Source organism: Thalia democratica, chromosome 5, assembly GCF_965202585.1.
Source record: "Thalia democratica chromosome 5, ktThaDemo2.hap1.1, whole genome shotgun sequence".
Lineage (NCBI taxonomy): Eukaryota > Metazoa > Chordata > Thaliacea > Salpida > Salpidae > Thalia > Thalia democratica.
Genome location: NC_139169.1, coordinates 56,683,973 through 56,700,123, shown reverse-complemented (window position 1 = coordinate 56,700,123; position 16,151 = coordinate 56,683,973). Strand labels below are relative to the sequence as shown.

The 16,151-nt window shown below is 26.8% G+C and overlaps 1 protein-coding gene across 1 annotated transcript; it reads right to left on the bottom strand.

The window, feature by feature from the left end:
* Positions 1-2,144: 2,144 nt before the first annotated feature.
* On the bottom strand, positions 2,145-7,197 carry LOC145836164 (monocarboxylate transporter 3-like). The gene is made up of 8 exons (XM_082943977.1): positions 7,045-7,197; positions 6,671-6,845; positions 6,229-6,350; positions 5,781-5,957; positions 5,478-5,638; positions 4,609-4,837; positions 4,302-4,418; positions 2,145-2,549 (listed from the first exon to the last, which is right to left on the bottom strand). The coding sequence occupies exons 2-8, from the start codon at positions 6,781-6,783 to the stop codon at positions 2,398-2,400; spliced, it is 1,071 nt and encodes a 356-aa protein (XP_082800103.1). The 5' UTR covers positions 6,784-6,845; positions 7,045-7,197; the 3' UTR covers positions 2,145-2,397.
* Between the last annotated feature and the right edge of the window lie 8,954 nt (positions 7,198-16,151).

Here is a 16,151-nt window from a genome sequence, read left to right as displayed (position 1 = left end):
TATACAAAAAAAAACTTTTGTTATAACTTTTTTTTTCTTAGTGTTTCAAATATCTATTTCAGCAATTTGTTTTTTTTATAAAAGAAACATCTAAAGATTTTAAGGCCAACTTATAAAAAAAAAAAAAGATATGATTTTAGTGATTAGATTTATTTCTTGTTTGAGTCTATATTATATTAATAAGGATTCCTTTGTACCTCTGATTGTGAGTTACCATATCTCAAAAGTTAATATGAATTTTTTATATTGATAAAAGATGAGTTGTAGTTAAATTAAAACTTTATAAAATAATTTCAGTCAAATAATTCTAAAGTAGATTTTAAGGGCATAAAAAGGGGGGGGGGGGTAAAACATTTTTTTTTAAGCGCTGTTTTAGCTTGTGCCTCCCATAAGGAACCTTTTATTGCCTTTGACTTTGACCAGCTATATCTAAAAAAATATATTGAATTTTTAAAATCTGTAAAAAGTTATTTTCTTAAATAATTTTTTTTTTAGATAAATGTTTTATTTTTAAACAAAATTTCCCAAGTTACATTAGCAATTTAATGTAATTTTTGTAGAAAAAGTTCTTTTTTTAAGATAAAAAAAGAGTTTTAAAGAAGGGGATTTTTTTTAAATTCTGCACCACCTAAAAAAAATACCACGCGACGCCACTGGAGCTCAGTAATGTATCAAACATTTTTTGTAATTTAAAATAATTAAACGCAGGGCAGCAAGTTTAAAATAAGCAACATTATAAAGTTCATATCATTCGTTCAAGTATCAAGTATTCGTGCGTTTATATTTTTTTATTCTTTAAAAGTTTGTTTATATAGATTTCTCTGACAAAATATAATTGCTGTGTTTCTCCAAGCTTGAAAAGGTATTTTTTTTATCTTAGAAAAGCTATATTTCACTTGTTTAAATAAGTTTATTGGTATATTTTCTAAACGTTTTTAAAACTTCAACCAAGTTCTTATTTTAAGATTTTTCACAAGAGATTAACTTATATTTTGAAAATGTTTAATTTAAATATCGTAATTTTGAAGCAATTTTTACAAAAAAATTATCTCCAACGTAACTTTTTCTGTTTCATTGACGTTTCTTAAAATCTAGATTTTAGAAATATCACTAAGCTACTTACTTGAGCTTTTTAATTTGTAAAACGACTTATTATGAAAAAGACTCATTTTATTTTTAATGGAATTACATGACGAAAAAATAAGAACAATACTTAATAACTTTTTGCTGCCAACTTACATTTTTCTGCAGTAAGACTCCAAACTTTTTTTCATAAACATTCCCTTGGACGAAATTTAAAAAATCGCCCCCATTTATTAGATATCACCCCTAAAGGCGATCTTTCTTTGTTGGAAAAATCTGAGTTAGAACAATCATAACTTCTTTAATTTAAAGTTGACTTTTAGATTAAGGCTTGTTAAACAATTTACATTAATAAAAGTAAGTAAACTAAAAAGATTTGCATAAGGTTTCATCATGCCAATTCGATCATAAGACCACAAGCCTTAAGTAGACTGAAACCGGTTTTGTCCTTATTAGGACTCATAAGTCAGTCACAACCGAGTCTTAATAAGGACGAAACTGGTCTCAGTCTACCGAAGGCATGTGGTCTGATGATTGAATTGCTATGACCAAACCTTACGTTAACTTGAACCTGTCTCACGGCATACGAAAATCCAGACTTAAGCTTTGTAGACTTTCGCCGATGTTTTCCCTAAAGAGATCAATAAAGAAAAGTTTTTACACAAACTACTCTTTTGACACCTATGGTTATAAAAGCTCATGTTTTTACAATAATCAAACATTTTTTATCTACGACCACAAAATTTATTTAGTTTTAACAGACTTACTTTTTAAATTTTCAAAACACCTAGTATAAAGTATTAATAAGCATATAAATAAAAAGCGAAGTTTGTAATAATTTAAACAAAAAAAATTATTGATTATAAAAGTCAAATAGTTGTTGTTTATGAAAATTAAAACAAAGAGTGAATTAAATAAGCAATTTTTTTTTCAGTTTTTTAGAAATAGTACTAAAATAGGACGTTTTTTCAATTTATGAATTTTTAAATTTTAGCAGACAGGGAACACCTGATACCTACCTTTTAAATCGACTTTAATAAGAGTTCACTAAGTTTGTGGCTTTAAACATTTTATTTGTTTTTAAATGAAGACGAGAAGTTGTATAAAGCACTATAATAAGAAAAGAAAATAGTTTATCTAAGGTTAAGCTTATCGAAACATTACAAAGTTAAGTTTGAAAATCATCACTTTTACTTTAAATAAAAAATATAAAAGAAAATTAAAACTATAGTATCGCAAAATTATGTCCTGTCTTGTTGTTGTACATTCAAAAATAATTCTATTAAAGTTTATTATAAAATATCCGCATCCCAGCTACTTTAGTGAATAGTTGTCCACAGCCTTCTTCGTTGCTACCATGACAACGGCACTAGCGATAAAACATGATCCCGCAAAATAAAAGGGTAAGTCATAAGAATTAGTTGCGTCAAATAATGCTCCTGCTAAAGTAGGTCCTGCTGTTACACCTAAAACGTGTTTGTTTCAAAAATGTTTTTAAACAGTGAATGATTTGTTTTTCATTGCTTAATAAAAGTTTATACTGTATTTAAAAAAAATTCTCTGGAAAAAATTGCGCTTTAAATTAAATTTACAATACTTTAACTTCTTTTAAGGTAGTTAAGTATTTTTCAGGGGAACGAGACTGTCGCTATCCGTAAAGGGTTTCTACTTATACACAATTATTGGCCTGATTTATTACGCAACGTGCGCTCTAACTTGTATAATAAAAGTCCCCAAGATAACGCTTAAATTATAGTTGACTTAAATAAACTAATATGAACTACTTACTATTTACTAAATGTTTAATAAATCAGTTACTTATACTAATTTAAACTGAGTTCGAAATTGTGATAATGATTATATTTATAATGAATTTGCGAAACGAAAAGATGATAAAATACTGCACAACATTACACTAATAAACCAAATTATCAATTCTTTTAAAAGACGACAATCTCGAATAAAAGAAACTAAACACTAAATGTTTAAACCAAACTCAAAAAGTATTCTAAAATCGAAATCAATTCGACAACAAGATTGAAACCATTAAAACTTAAGTGCAGCGAAAAGCTGCACTGAGTTCAGACCGCTGCAATGCAGTAGAAACTAAAAGAACTGAACTGTAAATTACTCGCGATTGTTGAATTTATACTCGCTTGAGAAAAAAGAAGAAAGTAAAAAGAGACAATTACCGCGTAAGCGGTACAAGACAAAATTTCACGAAGACAAAGTTGCACCAAGATACATTTGCACGAAGACAAATTTGCACGATGGGACAAAATTGCATGAAGAAAATTTTGCACCAAAGGTCAATTTTGCTAAAGCTACAATATTGCACGGAGAGTCATTTTTGCACGAGAGTAAAAAAAAACAGTAAAAAAAGACTAAAAGAAAAATTGATAAAAAACTATAAGATTAAAAAAAAGTTACTGACCGAAGGTAAGGGTTGGGGGTAACAATGATAGTAAAAATTAAAGAAAAAATACTTATAAAAATTATAATTAAAAAAAAAGAATGAATAAAAATAAATTTATTAAAAATAAAAAAAAAAGCTACCGACTGAGGGTAAGGGTTAGGGATAACAGTGATAGTATAAAAAAAAAAATGAAAAATTCAAATTAAAATTGATACTAAAATAAAAGTTCAACCCATGCAAAAATGTCTCCGTGAAAAAATGATCCCTCATTCAAAAGTGTCTTCTTGCAATTTTATCTTGGTGCAACTTGGTCCCCTTGTGAAAATTTGACAGCTACCCATTTTTACTAGATTTGAGGACTTAAAATATTTTTTGTACAAAAAATTTTTAAGCAACATTATAAATTAGTTATTGTTTTTTTTATTAGCCCACACGCACTATAGTATAAGGGCATAGAATATTTGATCTTAATTTGTACTTTACACAGTTATGCTGTGTTAAACTAAGTTACACAGTAAATGATTAGTAGTATTTATTAAATACTTTTAGCTAAACGATTACAACATTCACAATATGAACTTTTGTAAAACTAATATACTAAAAGTTTAATTTACCGTATTTTTTACTTTAGTCATAAGTAAGCACAACTAAGTAGCTTACAGGTAATGACTTTTTATTTAAGTTTCAAGTTGTACTAAAGTAATTTAACAAAATATAAAAGCTGCGATACTTTTTATACTTTCAGCTCTTATGATTTTACAAACAGGTCAACAACGTCAAGACAATAAAAGTTTGAACTTACCAATTGCTTTTCCAACATACACGTACGTCCATATACGGTCACCATAGAATCTTCCAAACAGTTTGTGGCTTGTGACATAAGTCATTGAGTTCATCTGACCACACGTCATTCCTGAACCTGAACAATAACTAATTGGAAACAACAACAAAGATAAGGTATACATGCAGCTCACGTAATAAGTTTATACAAAATATTTTTTTAATTTAAACCTATATATTTACATTATAAAAATTAAAGCAAACACAAAAGTTAACAAAACATAAATACTTGAAACACAAACAAAAACACAAAAGTAATTTCAACTGACAAAATGCATAAAAATACATCCAGGTAAATTTGTTGGTAGAAATAGTTACTATAGTAACGACCCCAGTAAAAGTTGCGAAAATTGCGTATACATAAGTTAGATTAATCCAGCTTCGTTCCGCAATAAAGCCTCCAAAAAGACGTCCAACAAAGTCAAAACTGCCAAAAACAATCATAATGCTGTTTGCTTGGATTGTAGGAACACCAAACGTTGTTTTTGCATATTTGATCTGTTTTTTTGTTGATCTAATTTCAAAAAGTTATTTTATGGGTGATATAAAATACAAGCATCAATTTTAGAAATCCTTTAAAATTAATTTTTCAGGAAGCAACACAGTTAGTAGTTATAGAACTTTTAAGCTTAAAAACTAAAACAATATATCTCAATAAGTCGTATGTTGTTTTAAAATTAGTTTGCTTATACCTTATTTTTTAACGAAAACAAACGTTCTATGTTTGCAAATAAAAATTAAGTTTAAATTAGATTTGAAGTTTTTATTTAATCAAGCTAGAATATTTTTATAGTTTTAGATTAGCTTTAACAACAAGTAAAGCATCTTTTTTTTTATTACTCTGTTTGTATTGCAGAAAATTCATAAACTTCTAATTAATGTCCTGGACATGACAATAAACTGTTCTGGTGTATGACTCGATAACCGAAAGGTTTTTTCGTGCACAATGTCCTTGGACCAAACTTTTTGAGCGTTTTTTGCCGTTCAATAAACACTACATATATATTAATTAATAAAAAGCAGTTTTAAAACCACAACACTTTATTTCAATATTAAAAGGCTCCATATTATATCAGTAAGTGTTGTTTAAAATTTCAAAGTTAAATCCAAATTATAAATAAATCAATAAATCATTTACTACGAATATAAATGGAAACACAAAGGACAAGCTCCATAGAATGGTGGCAAGTATCCACAAAATGACTCCTGGATTTATCAGCATTCTCCGTGTGCTCAACTCAGTTAATTTGTCTTCATCATCTTTCACCTCATTCTTCTCTTTGTTGTTTGCGTTCGTTTCTTATGAAATAATCAGTAGTTTGATACAAACATGACTATCAAAAAATTCACATTTTGTTAAAATGTAGAAATTTTAAACTGTAGTAATTAAATCCAGAATAATATTTTCTATTCCACCACCAAAGTCAATTTTCAAACGAACTTTGCAGCTCTGCATCGTTAGATTTTTGGTCATGTGGTTTTTTGTTGTCTGGCTCGCTGTATAAGGAAACACCAACGAGTGAAGTAGAAACCACATAGGCGCAAATTATTCTGACCGCCTTTCTCCACCCGTAAGTGTCCACTAGGTGGCCCAGGAAGGGATTGATGGCCAAACTGCCTGCGTAAGTTGGTGCATAAAAGTAAAATTAAAATACTGAATAGAATTTAATTAAAATTTTGAATTTTGTTTGTTTCTACAAAAAGTTATTTACAAAACTAAAATCTTAATATTTTAACTGTTAGATTTTACCAAAACGCTTTTAAGAAATATAACAAAGCTTGTCCTTTTTTTTTATGTTAATTAAGTTTGTTTTTAAACTTTTAATCATCAAAATTAAATATGCATGCTGAAATACAAATAAGTAATTTTTGCTGCAATAAAATTAAACCGAAAGATAGTCCTGTAGTGGCGAGACAAGTTGCTAATCCTTTATTTTTTCCCGTGAAATGAGATCCAATCAGAATCACCGAGCAATTGAATACGAATCCCGCACCAACTCCATACAACGAGCTTAATTTTATTTTTAGAAATTTGATTTATTTTATTGTTTAACTTTTACAGAATATAAGTAATATAAGTTATTTTAAAAAGACGTTAACTTTTTCCTAACAATAAATGTTTTTCAGCCTATTTGAAACGTACTGTAGTTTTTAACATCGTAATCACGTAAAATTGTTTCAAGATTCAAGCTTGATTTCACAATAGTTTCACACATAGTTTGGTTTTCTTATCACATAAAAGTCTACATCCACTTGACTAAAATTTTCAAGCCACTATAAATGATATGTTTATGTTAAGTCGTAAAAAAATGTAAACGATCAGAATAATACCTATGAGTCAACAGAAGCAGGTACACATTGGAGACAAAAGAGCTTGAAATCATGCCAATAACCATCAATAAGACGCCAATGAGACAAGTGCTACGAGCCCCTTTCTTCTTCATTATAGCGAAACTGACTGGGCTTGTGCAAAATGCAAGTCCAAAAGCTAAAGAACCGACAAAGCCTAAAACAGTTCTACTATAGTATAAGTGTTATGGAAAAAATAATGATAATCGCTAAACACAATTTCAAAAACAAGCTATAAGTAAGGAAGCTATATTTAAGTAACGAAGCTTAAAGTCACATCTTATCTTAGTATTTAATAAATAAATTTTTTGAAAATAAAATGAACATAGAAAAAATATTTAAACTACCATGCTAACCCGTTAAAGCCTCCGTACTTTTAAATTCGCTCCGTAAAGACTGCGTCAAGTTTCCAAAGCTTTTAATAAAACCCCCTACACCTATGAGCACAAAGCAAGTTGCTCCCACTACAAACCAGCTCTTGTTTTTCAAATAAATTTCACTAATTTTCATTTTTATATCTAAATGTTAGAAATTATGGCTGACTTCAGACAGCTCAGCTCAAATAAACTAAGCTGTTTACTTATGGTATTTACTGTATTGAAGTTTAAAAAAAACTATTTATTTACGACTATTCTTTATCAGAAAATCAAGTAATTGATTTTATAAACAAAAATTTTATAAGTTTTTAAGTGCTATAGAGTACATTTTGTTGTACTTTAACCCTGATAGCATGCTGTGAACGGACCAATATTACAGTTCGTTATTTTCTGAAGGGTCGTCATTTTTGCACGGGCAACACTTCTCCATGCGTCGTTGTTTTTTCTCTAATTTTAACTTTCAGCTTTCAAGTACTTACATTTTTAAACAATGAAAATAACTTAAAGTTTCACAATTGAAAAGTTTGTTTTTTCCAAAACTTTACTGTGTTTTTTTTTTAGTTTAAACTTTATTGCTAAACATTATTTTGTTAGCTCACTTTACTTGGTTTAACATGTGGTGTGTATAACTTGTTGACCGAGAGTTCTTTTTGTACACCAGGTTCTTGTAACAAAATATTCAGCATTTTATTTTTCGTGTTCAAATTTACTAATAATTCACAAGTTCCGAAAAAAAAACACTTCTTGATTTCTTATAACAAATTAGTGTTCTTGTTTAGTTTAATTGCTTTTAATCGTCTTTTAAATAAAACTTGTTTCTCTATGCACGCCTTTTATTAACTTTGATCTATTTAGTTTATTATATTGTTAAATAATAAGATTGTACAAACAAAGCTGTTTAACTTTTTTTCTATCATTTTAATATTTGAAAGTAGATTCGAAATCTCCATCCGCACTTATTTCCTTAAGAATATTTATCAGCATACAGTAACCTCTCGCTTATTTACGCACATTGTGTCCACAGAAAAAGTGCGTAAAGATACGAGAGATCGTAAAGATACGAGAGGTACCAAATATACTAACTATAATGGCTGTTTTTCTATATTGTTTCTAGTTAAAAGCAGACTGAAAACTTTCCCACTTTTAAAAACTTGTTTACTTAATTAATAAATATAAAAACAAAAGATAAAACTATACATATAAAAAAAAGGATTTATTTTTATATAAAATAGTAATAGTTGTAGAAAATTTTTACTAAATTAATAATAAGTAGATTTTATCTTTATCTTTACTCATATTTGACTTATTTGATACTTAACATTTATATTCAATTCTACTTAGCAAATTGCTGTGTAAAGCAAGTGTTACAGAAGAAGAACTTAAACTAAAAAAAAACGTCAAATGAAAATAAGTGATATGTTTACTAAAAAAAACAATTGAGATTTGTTTTAATAGTGAGCTCTATACTTATTAAAAATCACTGCTAATTTTTGCTAGGAAGTTTCATTAAATTACTTTTTTAGATGTTTATTCATATATAGAGCAAGAGTACTGTATTATTTATTTGTTTTACAAACTCTTATTATTTTATTATACTTTCATTATTAACACAGTCATATTTCTTTTAGTATTTTAATTTAATCTCTTCTGATATACTGAGGTATAACTTTATTTTTTATCAATTAGTCAAAGAACATAAGTTTACAAAGTATAAAGATATAAAAAGGTGAGTTAGTATTTAAAAACATATTTTACATTAAAAACATAAATAAACCTAATTTGTGCAATATATAAGAAAACTAAAATTTTCATTGTTTGAGTTTTTTAGAATTCTAAAATGCGTAACTAAACGAGAGTGCGTAACGTCACGAGTGCGTAATGATGCGAGGTTATTGTACTTACTATCAAAATTTTAACCACAATAATATATATTTCTTTAATAGTATCTAAGATACACTATAGTTTTTAGAATAAAAGCACCAAAAACGTTAATTTAAAGTTTTTCGAAAAAAATACTAACTTAATTGAATTCTAAACAAAACTAAATTACTTAAAAATATAACTTAATGGCTAGTGAATAAAAAACATTACTTTGAAAGTTAAATAAAAACGCTACTGCAGATAAGCCATAAAAAAAAGCTTTACATTAAATTGAAAAAGAAACTAAAACTTAACGTAAAAACTGAGTAAAACGAGCTTGTAAAAACAACATCATATCAGAACATTGTAGCAAAGCAACCACTTCTAAGCTTGTTGGATTTGAACCACAAAAATTTGATTTAGAACTTGGCCTGGGGATACAATTGACATAGATTGTGTACAAGTTGTTTGAGAACAGTCTAAGGCCTCAAAAATATAACCTTAAGTTGTTTTACGCAAAACATAATTGCGGTAGTTGTGTAACTTTTAGTAAAGTAATGGAGAACTGGAGATATGAAAAATGGATAGTATGTATAATATAATAAAAACTATTTAAAGGTTTAGCATATTAAACACTTTTTTATTGCTAATTTATAAAACAATTTTTTATCTACGTCTCTAAAAATGTTTGGTTTTATCATAGTCTTTGTTTTACCTTTTAGATTTTGTTTTACCTTTTATTATATACCAGGTTGTTTAATTTACTCAACTCTTAAGTTCTATTTGTTGTTTTAGATATACATTTGTCTTATACTAGGGGTGGGCAACGTACAGCCCGCGGGCCGGATCCGGCCCCCGGAGTCAATATGACCGGCCCCAAACTTTTTTTTAATTTAAATTTATCCGGCCCGCGAGTGGATGATCCGGCCCACTAGGCAATTTCAAAATTTATATGAAATCCTACAAGCCAATATAAATATTGTAAAATTTGTACAAAAACCTTTTTATAATTATTTTCACAAAATAAACTGTAAGACTTTAACCTTAAAATGTTTTTAAAAATGGCTTTAAATTTTTGTAGTAATAAAAACACTCTTTTGTTGTAGTACCTTGTTCTGTTTCAAGTCAGTTGAATTAATTCTTTCTCAAATTATCCAAAAAAAATTGTTTGCTGAACTAACTTTGATGATCTTACCTATCATAATGATTTTCATAAAAAATGACATGTAAAAAATTGATGTCTTTCCCAGATGTGTTCTAATAAATGTCAAGAAAAGTAGTTTTTAATAACATTGACACCTACTTTAAGTAAAACTGCTCAATTTTACATTTTAGTAGAATATTCCAAGTTGAGACTACAGTTTGCACTCTTTTCTGCTATTGATATTTTAATTAAGGAATTTTGATTAATTAAATGATTAAGTTTAATGATGACCAACTGATGACAATATTTCAAAACAATATCTCATTAACTTTAAGTATGATTTGTTTTGGAAATTTATTTGTGCATGTTGTAATAACAGTTTACAATCTAACAAAATTTTGAATAAATCTTTATAAGTTTTTTTAAATAAAAAGATAGTAGTTTAATATTGGAATGTTAGTTAACTTCTGAATTATATTATTAATGTAGCCTCGAGCCAAGGATTACCAAAATTAGATAATTTCGAATATTTAAAAGTTTTTAATGTTTTAGTTTCAAATCTTAGGCTCGAGTAACTTATAGTGAGTAAATTGTTGTTTTTATAAAACTAACTAGTATTAATTCTATCCAGAGTTGTAATAAGTAGAGAATTATGAGTACTTAATAAAAATTAACATAAAATTGCACACTTGAGAACCTTGGTAATTAATAAATTGATTCAAAATTTTAAAACACCAGATCAATTAGCATCCAGCCGGATCCAAGTCTTTTGAAATTAGTTTTATTCGGATACGAAACCTTGTCTAAAATTAGTATCTAGCCGGATCTTTTTGAATATGTTTTAGATATGCATTTGTCTTATACAGTCACCTAAATTTTTTTTAAGTGGTTGAAATTAGTTTGTTTTTACCAAAAACAAACTTAACTTTAATATAAACGAAGTATTAATACTTTTTTGATAATTTTTAACATTTTATTATATTAGTTACACCTAACTGATCTTTTTTTTTTTAGTTTATTTTTTTTAATAAATAAACAATACTTTTTTTCAGTTTTGGTAAGGTTTTTTTTAAATAAAATTAACCTTTTATATAATTTAATCTTTGAAATTTTTTAAGTTTATATCAAGTAAAAATTGAACCTATATACTACAAATAAAGCTATAAAACTTTTTAAACCTCAAAATTATTTATTAAAACAGAACAATTATTTTTCAAATACTAAGTTTTCAAAGGTTAAAATATCAGTTTCAACTAATTTAGTTATTTGTTTTTTTAAGTTTAATTTAATAAAATTTATAATCTGAACTGTTTATCCAAACACTATACATACGCAAAAGTAATAAAATTATACATAAGTATACAGTACATAAAGCTATGATCAATAGGTTTTTTTGTACACAAGGTCCTAGGTATAATTATTTTGAGCGCTATTTTTGTCGATTAATAAAACAAAACAGTAGCAATTAATTGTTGTTATCACTATAACACTACCATAGATATTATAAAAAAGTTAGTGTACGAAAGCCTACAATTAAAAAATAGTACTAAACAAAATAAAAATAACTGAAGTTAGCAATAAGCTACATTTTTTAACACTTAGTAGTTACAGGTCTCCAAAAGTAGCATTATAGTTTTTAATTAGCGCTATAACTTTATAACAGTTAAGTTCATTCTCAGTCAGGGGCGTGTTTTGACTGGTTTTCTGTTTCCTGTGAACCCCATGTAAAAAAAAAAGAAAAAAAAAGAAAAAAAGATTCTTAGAATATCACTAAAAACGTTGTTTATTGACTTTGTTTTGGTTATTTGATAAACTTTGAATAATGAATGTTGAATTTATAACACTGAAAGGTTAAAAAGTTTCCTTAACAAAAAATGCTCGTTTTTGCCCAGCTGAAATAGATTTTAAATAAAATTTTAAATGTGACGTCATAATAGGTTAAAGTTTAAAAGTAGCATTTTTTTTAGGAAACTTCTTACTAAGATGCTCTTAGTTACCATTATAAATTGTTACTTAGTGTAAACAACTTTTATTTAAGTTTTGTTTTGAACTAGTAAGTAAAATTTTACTTAAAAAATGTCAAATATAATCACTAAAGTTTTATTTTACTTAGTTTATTGTATATAATAATGTTGGGTGAAGCTTTTGTGTTATGTTGTTATATAGTAATGTTGTGTTTGTACTTAAACATTAAATTTTTTGTTTATGTGTAAACCAACTAGGTTTAAACCTTGAAAAGTTCAATTTAGAGAGTTTTAAAAATCATCTCTAGAAAGTTACATCACCTAACAATTTATTATTTTATTATATGATGGTATTTTAATATTTTTATTTAAGTTGTTTTACTTTTGTATATCTGTCTGCCACAAAGTTGAGTCTTGATTTTTTGAAATTTTCAACTCCAAAAGATTTCAAAACCATCATTATAATTTCTGCACCATAAGGCAAACATTTAAACAAAATTTAAAGATATTTTAATTGAATAAGTCTAAAAATTAGTAAAAATTCAATTTTTATAGACTAAATTACTTGAAAAAAATATTTTTATTAAAAATGAATATATAAATGTAAAGAGTTTAAAACTTAAAAGAAAAATTTGTAAGAACTCTATTTATACTAACATTCAAATCAAAATTGAGTTCTCCTTATAAAAAATTATTCTAGTTTTAATTATTTTATAATATTGTTTCCTGATACAAAGGTTGATTTTTATAGAGTAAGTTAGTTATTTCTGTAATATTTTTGTTTTAAATAACATATTTGAATTTTAATATACAATTTGTAAGTTCAAAACTTTTTTCTGCTTCTTTTAGTTTAACTTATCTAAATTTAATACCGTATAATAAATAAAAAAATTAAATATTTTTCTATTACTACTTATATGTTTTTTTTTTCTAAACATAAATACTTTTGGCTAAATATTGCGTAGTACGCACAATGCTTACTTAACTGGCAGTCATACCTAAGAAATGCGTACTTAAGCGGCAACTTAAAAACAAAAAAAAATTGTGAACCCTCTTTGAGAAAAGTCTAGACACGCCCCTGTTCTCAGTGTAAGTCAAAATTGACTTAATCTCAAAATTTAAGAATTTAAATTGAGCAAGTTAGTATAAGTTTTCCAAACAAGTTTTAAATTAGTATGATTTACCTGACCTGAGGAGTATGCTTGAGTTAATTTAAAGTGTAAGTTTGTCTAGGAACTAAAAAAGTTCAAACCTTTAAATTTAGTTTTACTCGTTTTAATTTTTTAGTTATTTTTTAGTCTTATTTTACTTTTTCTTTATTTAAAAACGTAAATAAATATACTTAAAAATAACTTATGTTTCTCATTGTTCTGCAAATTTTTGGAGCGTGTTTAACAACATAGCACACATATCAACAAGTCTATATTAAACAAAGACCTTACAATAAAATAATTTGTATAACAACCTTGCGATGTCTTAAACTTAAGTTAAATGAGTAAAATTCAAAAATAAAATTTTTTTATCAATCTAACTAAAATATTTAGATTTCCACCTAATTGTTAGTCGTGCACATTGAATAATCTTATCAACTGTCAGCTTAAAAGCTATTTTTAAAATTCTAAATAAAAATATACTTTTTTTCAAATATTTCCTACATTAACACTATTATTTGTTTGTAACGCTATAAGACAAGAAAGTTCCATATAGTAGTAGATATATAAACAAGTAGATAGCAACTATAAACTTAAAGTTACCAAACAAAACGCTTAAACTTAAGCCAACTGAATTTTTGTCGACGAGAATAGGTTTCATTACTATTAGGCTGTTTTGAAAAAAAAGAGAAAACGCTCTAGGGTTGTTCACAACAGATTAACTTTGAATACTATTAAAAATAAGACTATTATTGTGCTTAATTAAGGTTACTGGGCTCAAACGACTACGGTGAGTTGAAATCTTAAGATTTAGCTTATCTAAAAATGCGAAAATTTTTGTTTGATTTTTGTAATTGAGTTGGTTTAAGGCAGGGGTCGGCAGCCTTTCATAAATTTAGAGCCAATTTTCTATGAAAAAGTTGCTCGTGAACCACACTATATAAAAATAAGTCTTAGCGGGCCAACTTATTTTAAAGTTTTTCTTTCTAATGTAGAATTACTATCCTAAGTCAACAATATCATAAAATAGCAATAAAAGAGCACTAGTAAAAATATTTATCAAATTAATATTAAGCTGAAGTTTCGCACAATTTCAAAGTCAGATATTCATTTATTAATGAACACTTATTTGTCACAAACACGTTTTTTTTTTAATTAATGGAGGTTACAATTATTATTAAATTTACACAAAAAAATATCACGTCAATCCTTATGCTATGTATTTTACAAAGTACATACGTAGACTACCGCGTAAGTACGCACTTTTTTTGGTACGCACACTGCCTTAAGTACGCACTTATCCAGAAAAACAAAAAAATAATTTACTTTTTTTTACTTAAAAATCAAATTAAAGAACTAGTTTTGAAAAATCTACCTTCATGACAAATACAGCATTTAAAAGATTTAGTGTCACTGTGAGTTGCTTGATGTTGAACTAATGAACATTGTAGAGCAAATTTTAATAACTGTGTTAACGAAACTAGAAAAATAAAAGTTTTAAAAACACAATTCAATTTACATTTTTAACTGTGCCGTTATATGTACAATTTATTTATCAATATAAAGGATGTTACATTAGAACTTCTAAGAAATTCCAGTTTTTTTTCCTAAATTTTCAATCATCAAGTTTTTCCAGATTATTTTATGTTTCCAGGTAGAATGGCTAACCTGCTGAGTTGGCCTGAAAATTTCACAACTTTTAAACTAGGGTGAGTAATCCTGAGTAGTCTAAGTGGCCTGAGATTGTGACAGTCCTTTTATTGAATCTTAATAAACTAAATACTTATGCAGTGGTTGCAGAAAAGTGAAAAGAATAATGATATTTGAGCTGTAATGCTACAAAACAAATAAATCTAGATGACAAAGTTAAAAAAAATCTACAAATATAACATAGTTAAGTCATAATTTAATTTGAATGTACACACATTGATGTCTTGAAAGTGTTTGGTAAACACAATGTAGTTTGGTATTTTCCCTCTAACAAAACAAAATATGTGGCTAGTTGTAAGAAAGAAGACAAACAACTAAATATCCTATTATATATTATATATGTCGTCAAAAAGTACGCACTACCCGTGCTAAGTACGCACTTTTTGGTCGGGTTCAATTTGCGTACTTAAGCGGTAGTCTACTCTACTGTATTTATTTCTATTATAATTTTTTTTTATAACACTTAAAGTTTAGCTAAACTATTTGATTGTTCTTTGTAAGTGTACACGTTTCCAATACGCTTTTACTATTACAATAATCATTTGTTTGAAATAAAAAACGTAACAGGAAAATCCTTATGCTCTGTAGATTTCTAAGTATGTATTTATTTCAATTATTGAATATGTACTTAGAAATCTACTGAGCATAAGGATTGTACTGATATATTTTTAAGTTGACGGTTTTATTTTTCAACATATTGAAATATAGATGTTTTTTACAGTTGCAAACTATGCTAATTAAAAAAGTGAAGTTTAAAGTTTAAGTTCAATGTACTTAAAGAAAACGATGTTTTTGATTTAAAGATAAAAACTAGTTACATGTTTGATTTAATGTTATCGTACAAATAAATATTAACTTATTAAAAATCTGAATATGCTTTTATATGCTTATTTTGCTCTCTTGATTTTCTTATTCCCTACCTGCTGATTTATTTTTGGTTTCGCACAGTTTTTGCTCCTAAGATAATATTTTGTAGGTACTAAAGCTTTTTTGAACTAACAAACTGGCAAAAAATTGGTGCTAAATAGTTTAAAAGTTACTACATTACTATTCTAATTAATTTATTTTAAGTAATTTAAATTACGAAAACAGCTTATTTCCGCTGAAGTAGAAAAAAAAAATATAAAGATACTGTAAGGGAAAATTATCAGTAACGTACAAAGCTACTTTTTTGTTTCAGGGAGTTTAACGAAGTATTTAACATGAATTTATACTGAAAAGAGTCGAAAGAAAATTGGATAGACTGATATCCTAGAT

Coding starts and splice junctions, on each gene's coding strand:
- LOC145836164 (XM_082943977.1), bottom strand. CDS start 6,783: ATGAAGAAGAAAGGGGCTCGTAGCACTTGTCTCATTGGCGTCTTATTG. Junction 5,639..5,780: donor TAACGATGCAGAGCTGCAAA/GTTCGTTTGAAA, acceptor TTATTTCATAAG/AAACGAACGCAAACAACAAA. Junction 4,419..4,608: donor GATGTATTTTTATGCATTTT/GTCAGTTGAAAT, acceptor GTTATTGTTCAG/GTTCAGGAATGACGTGTGGT.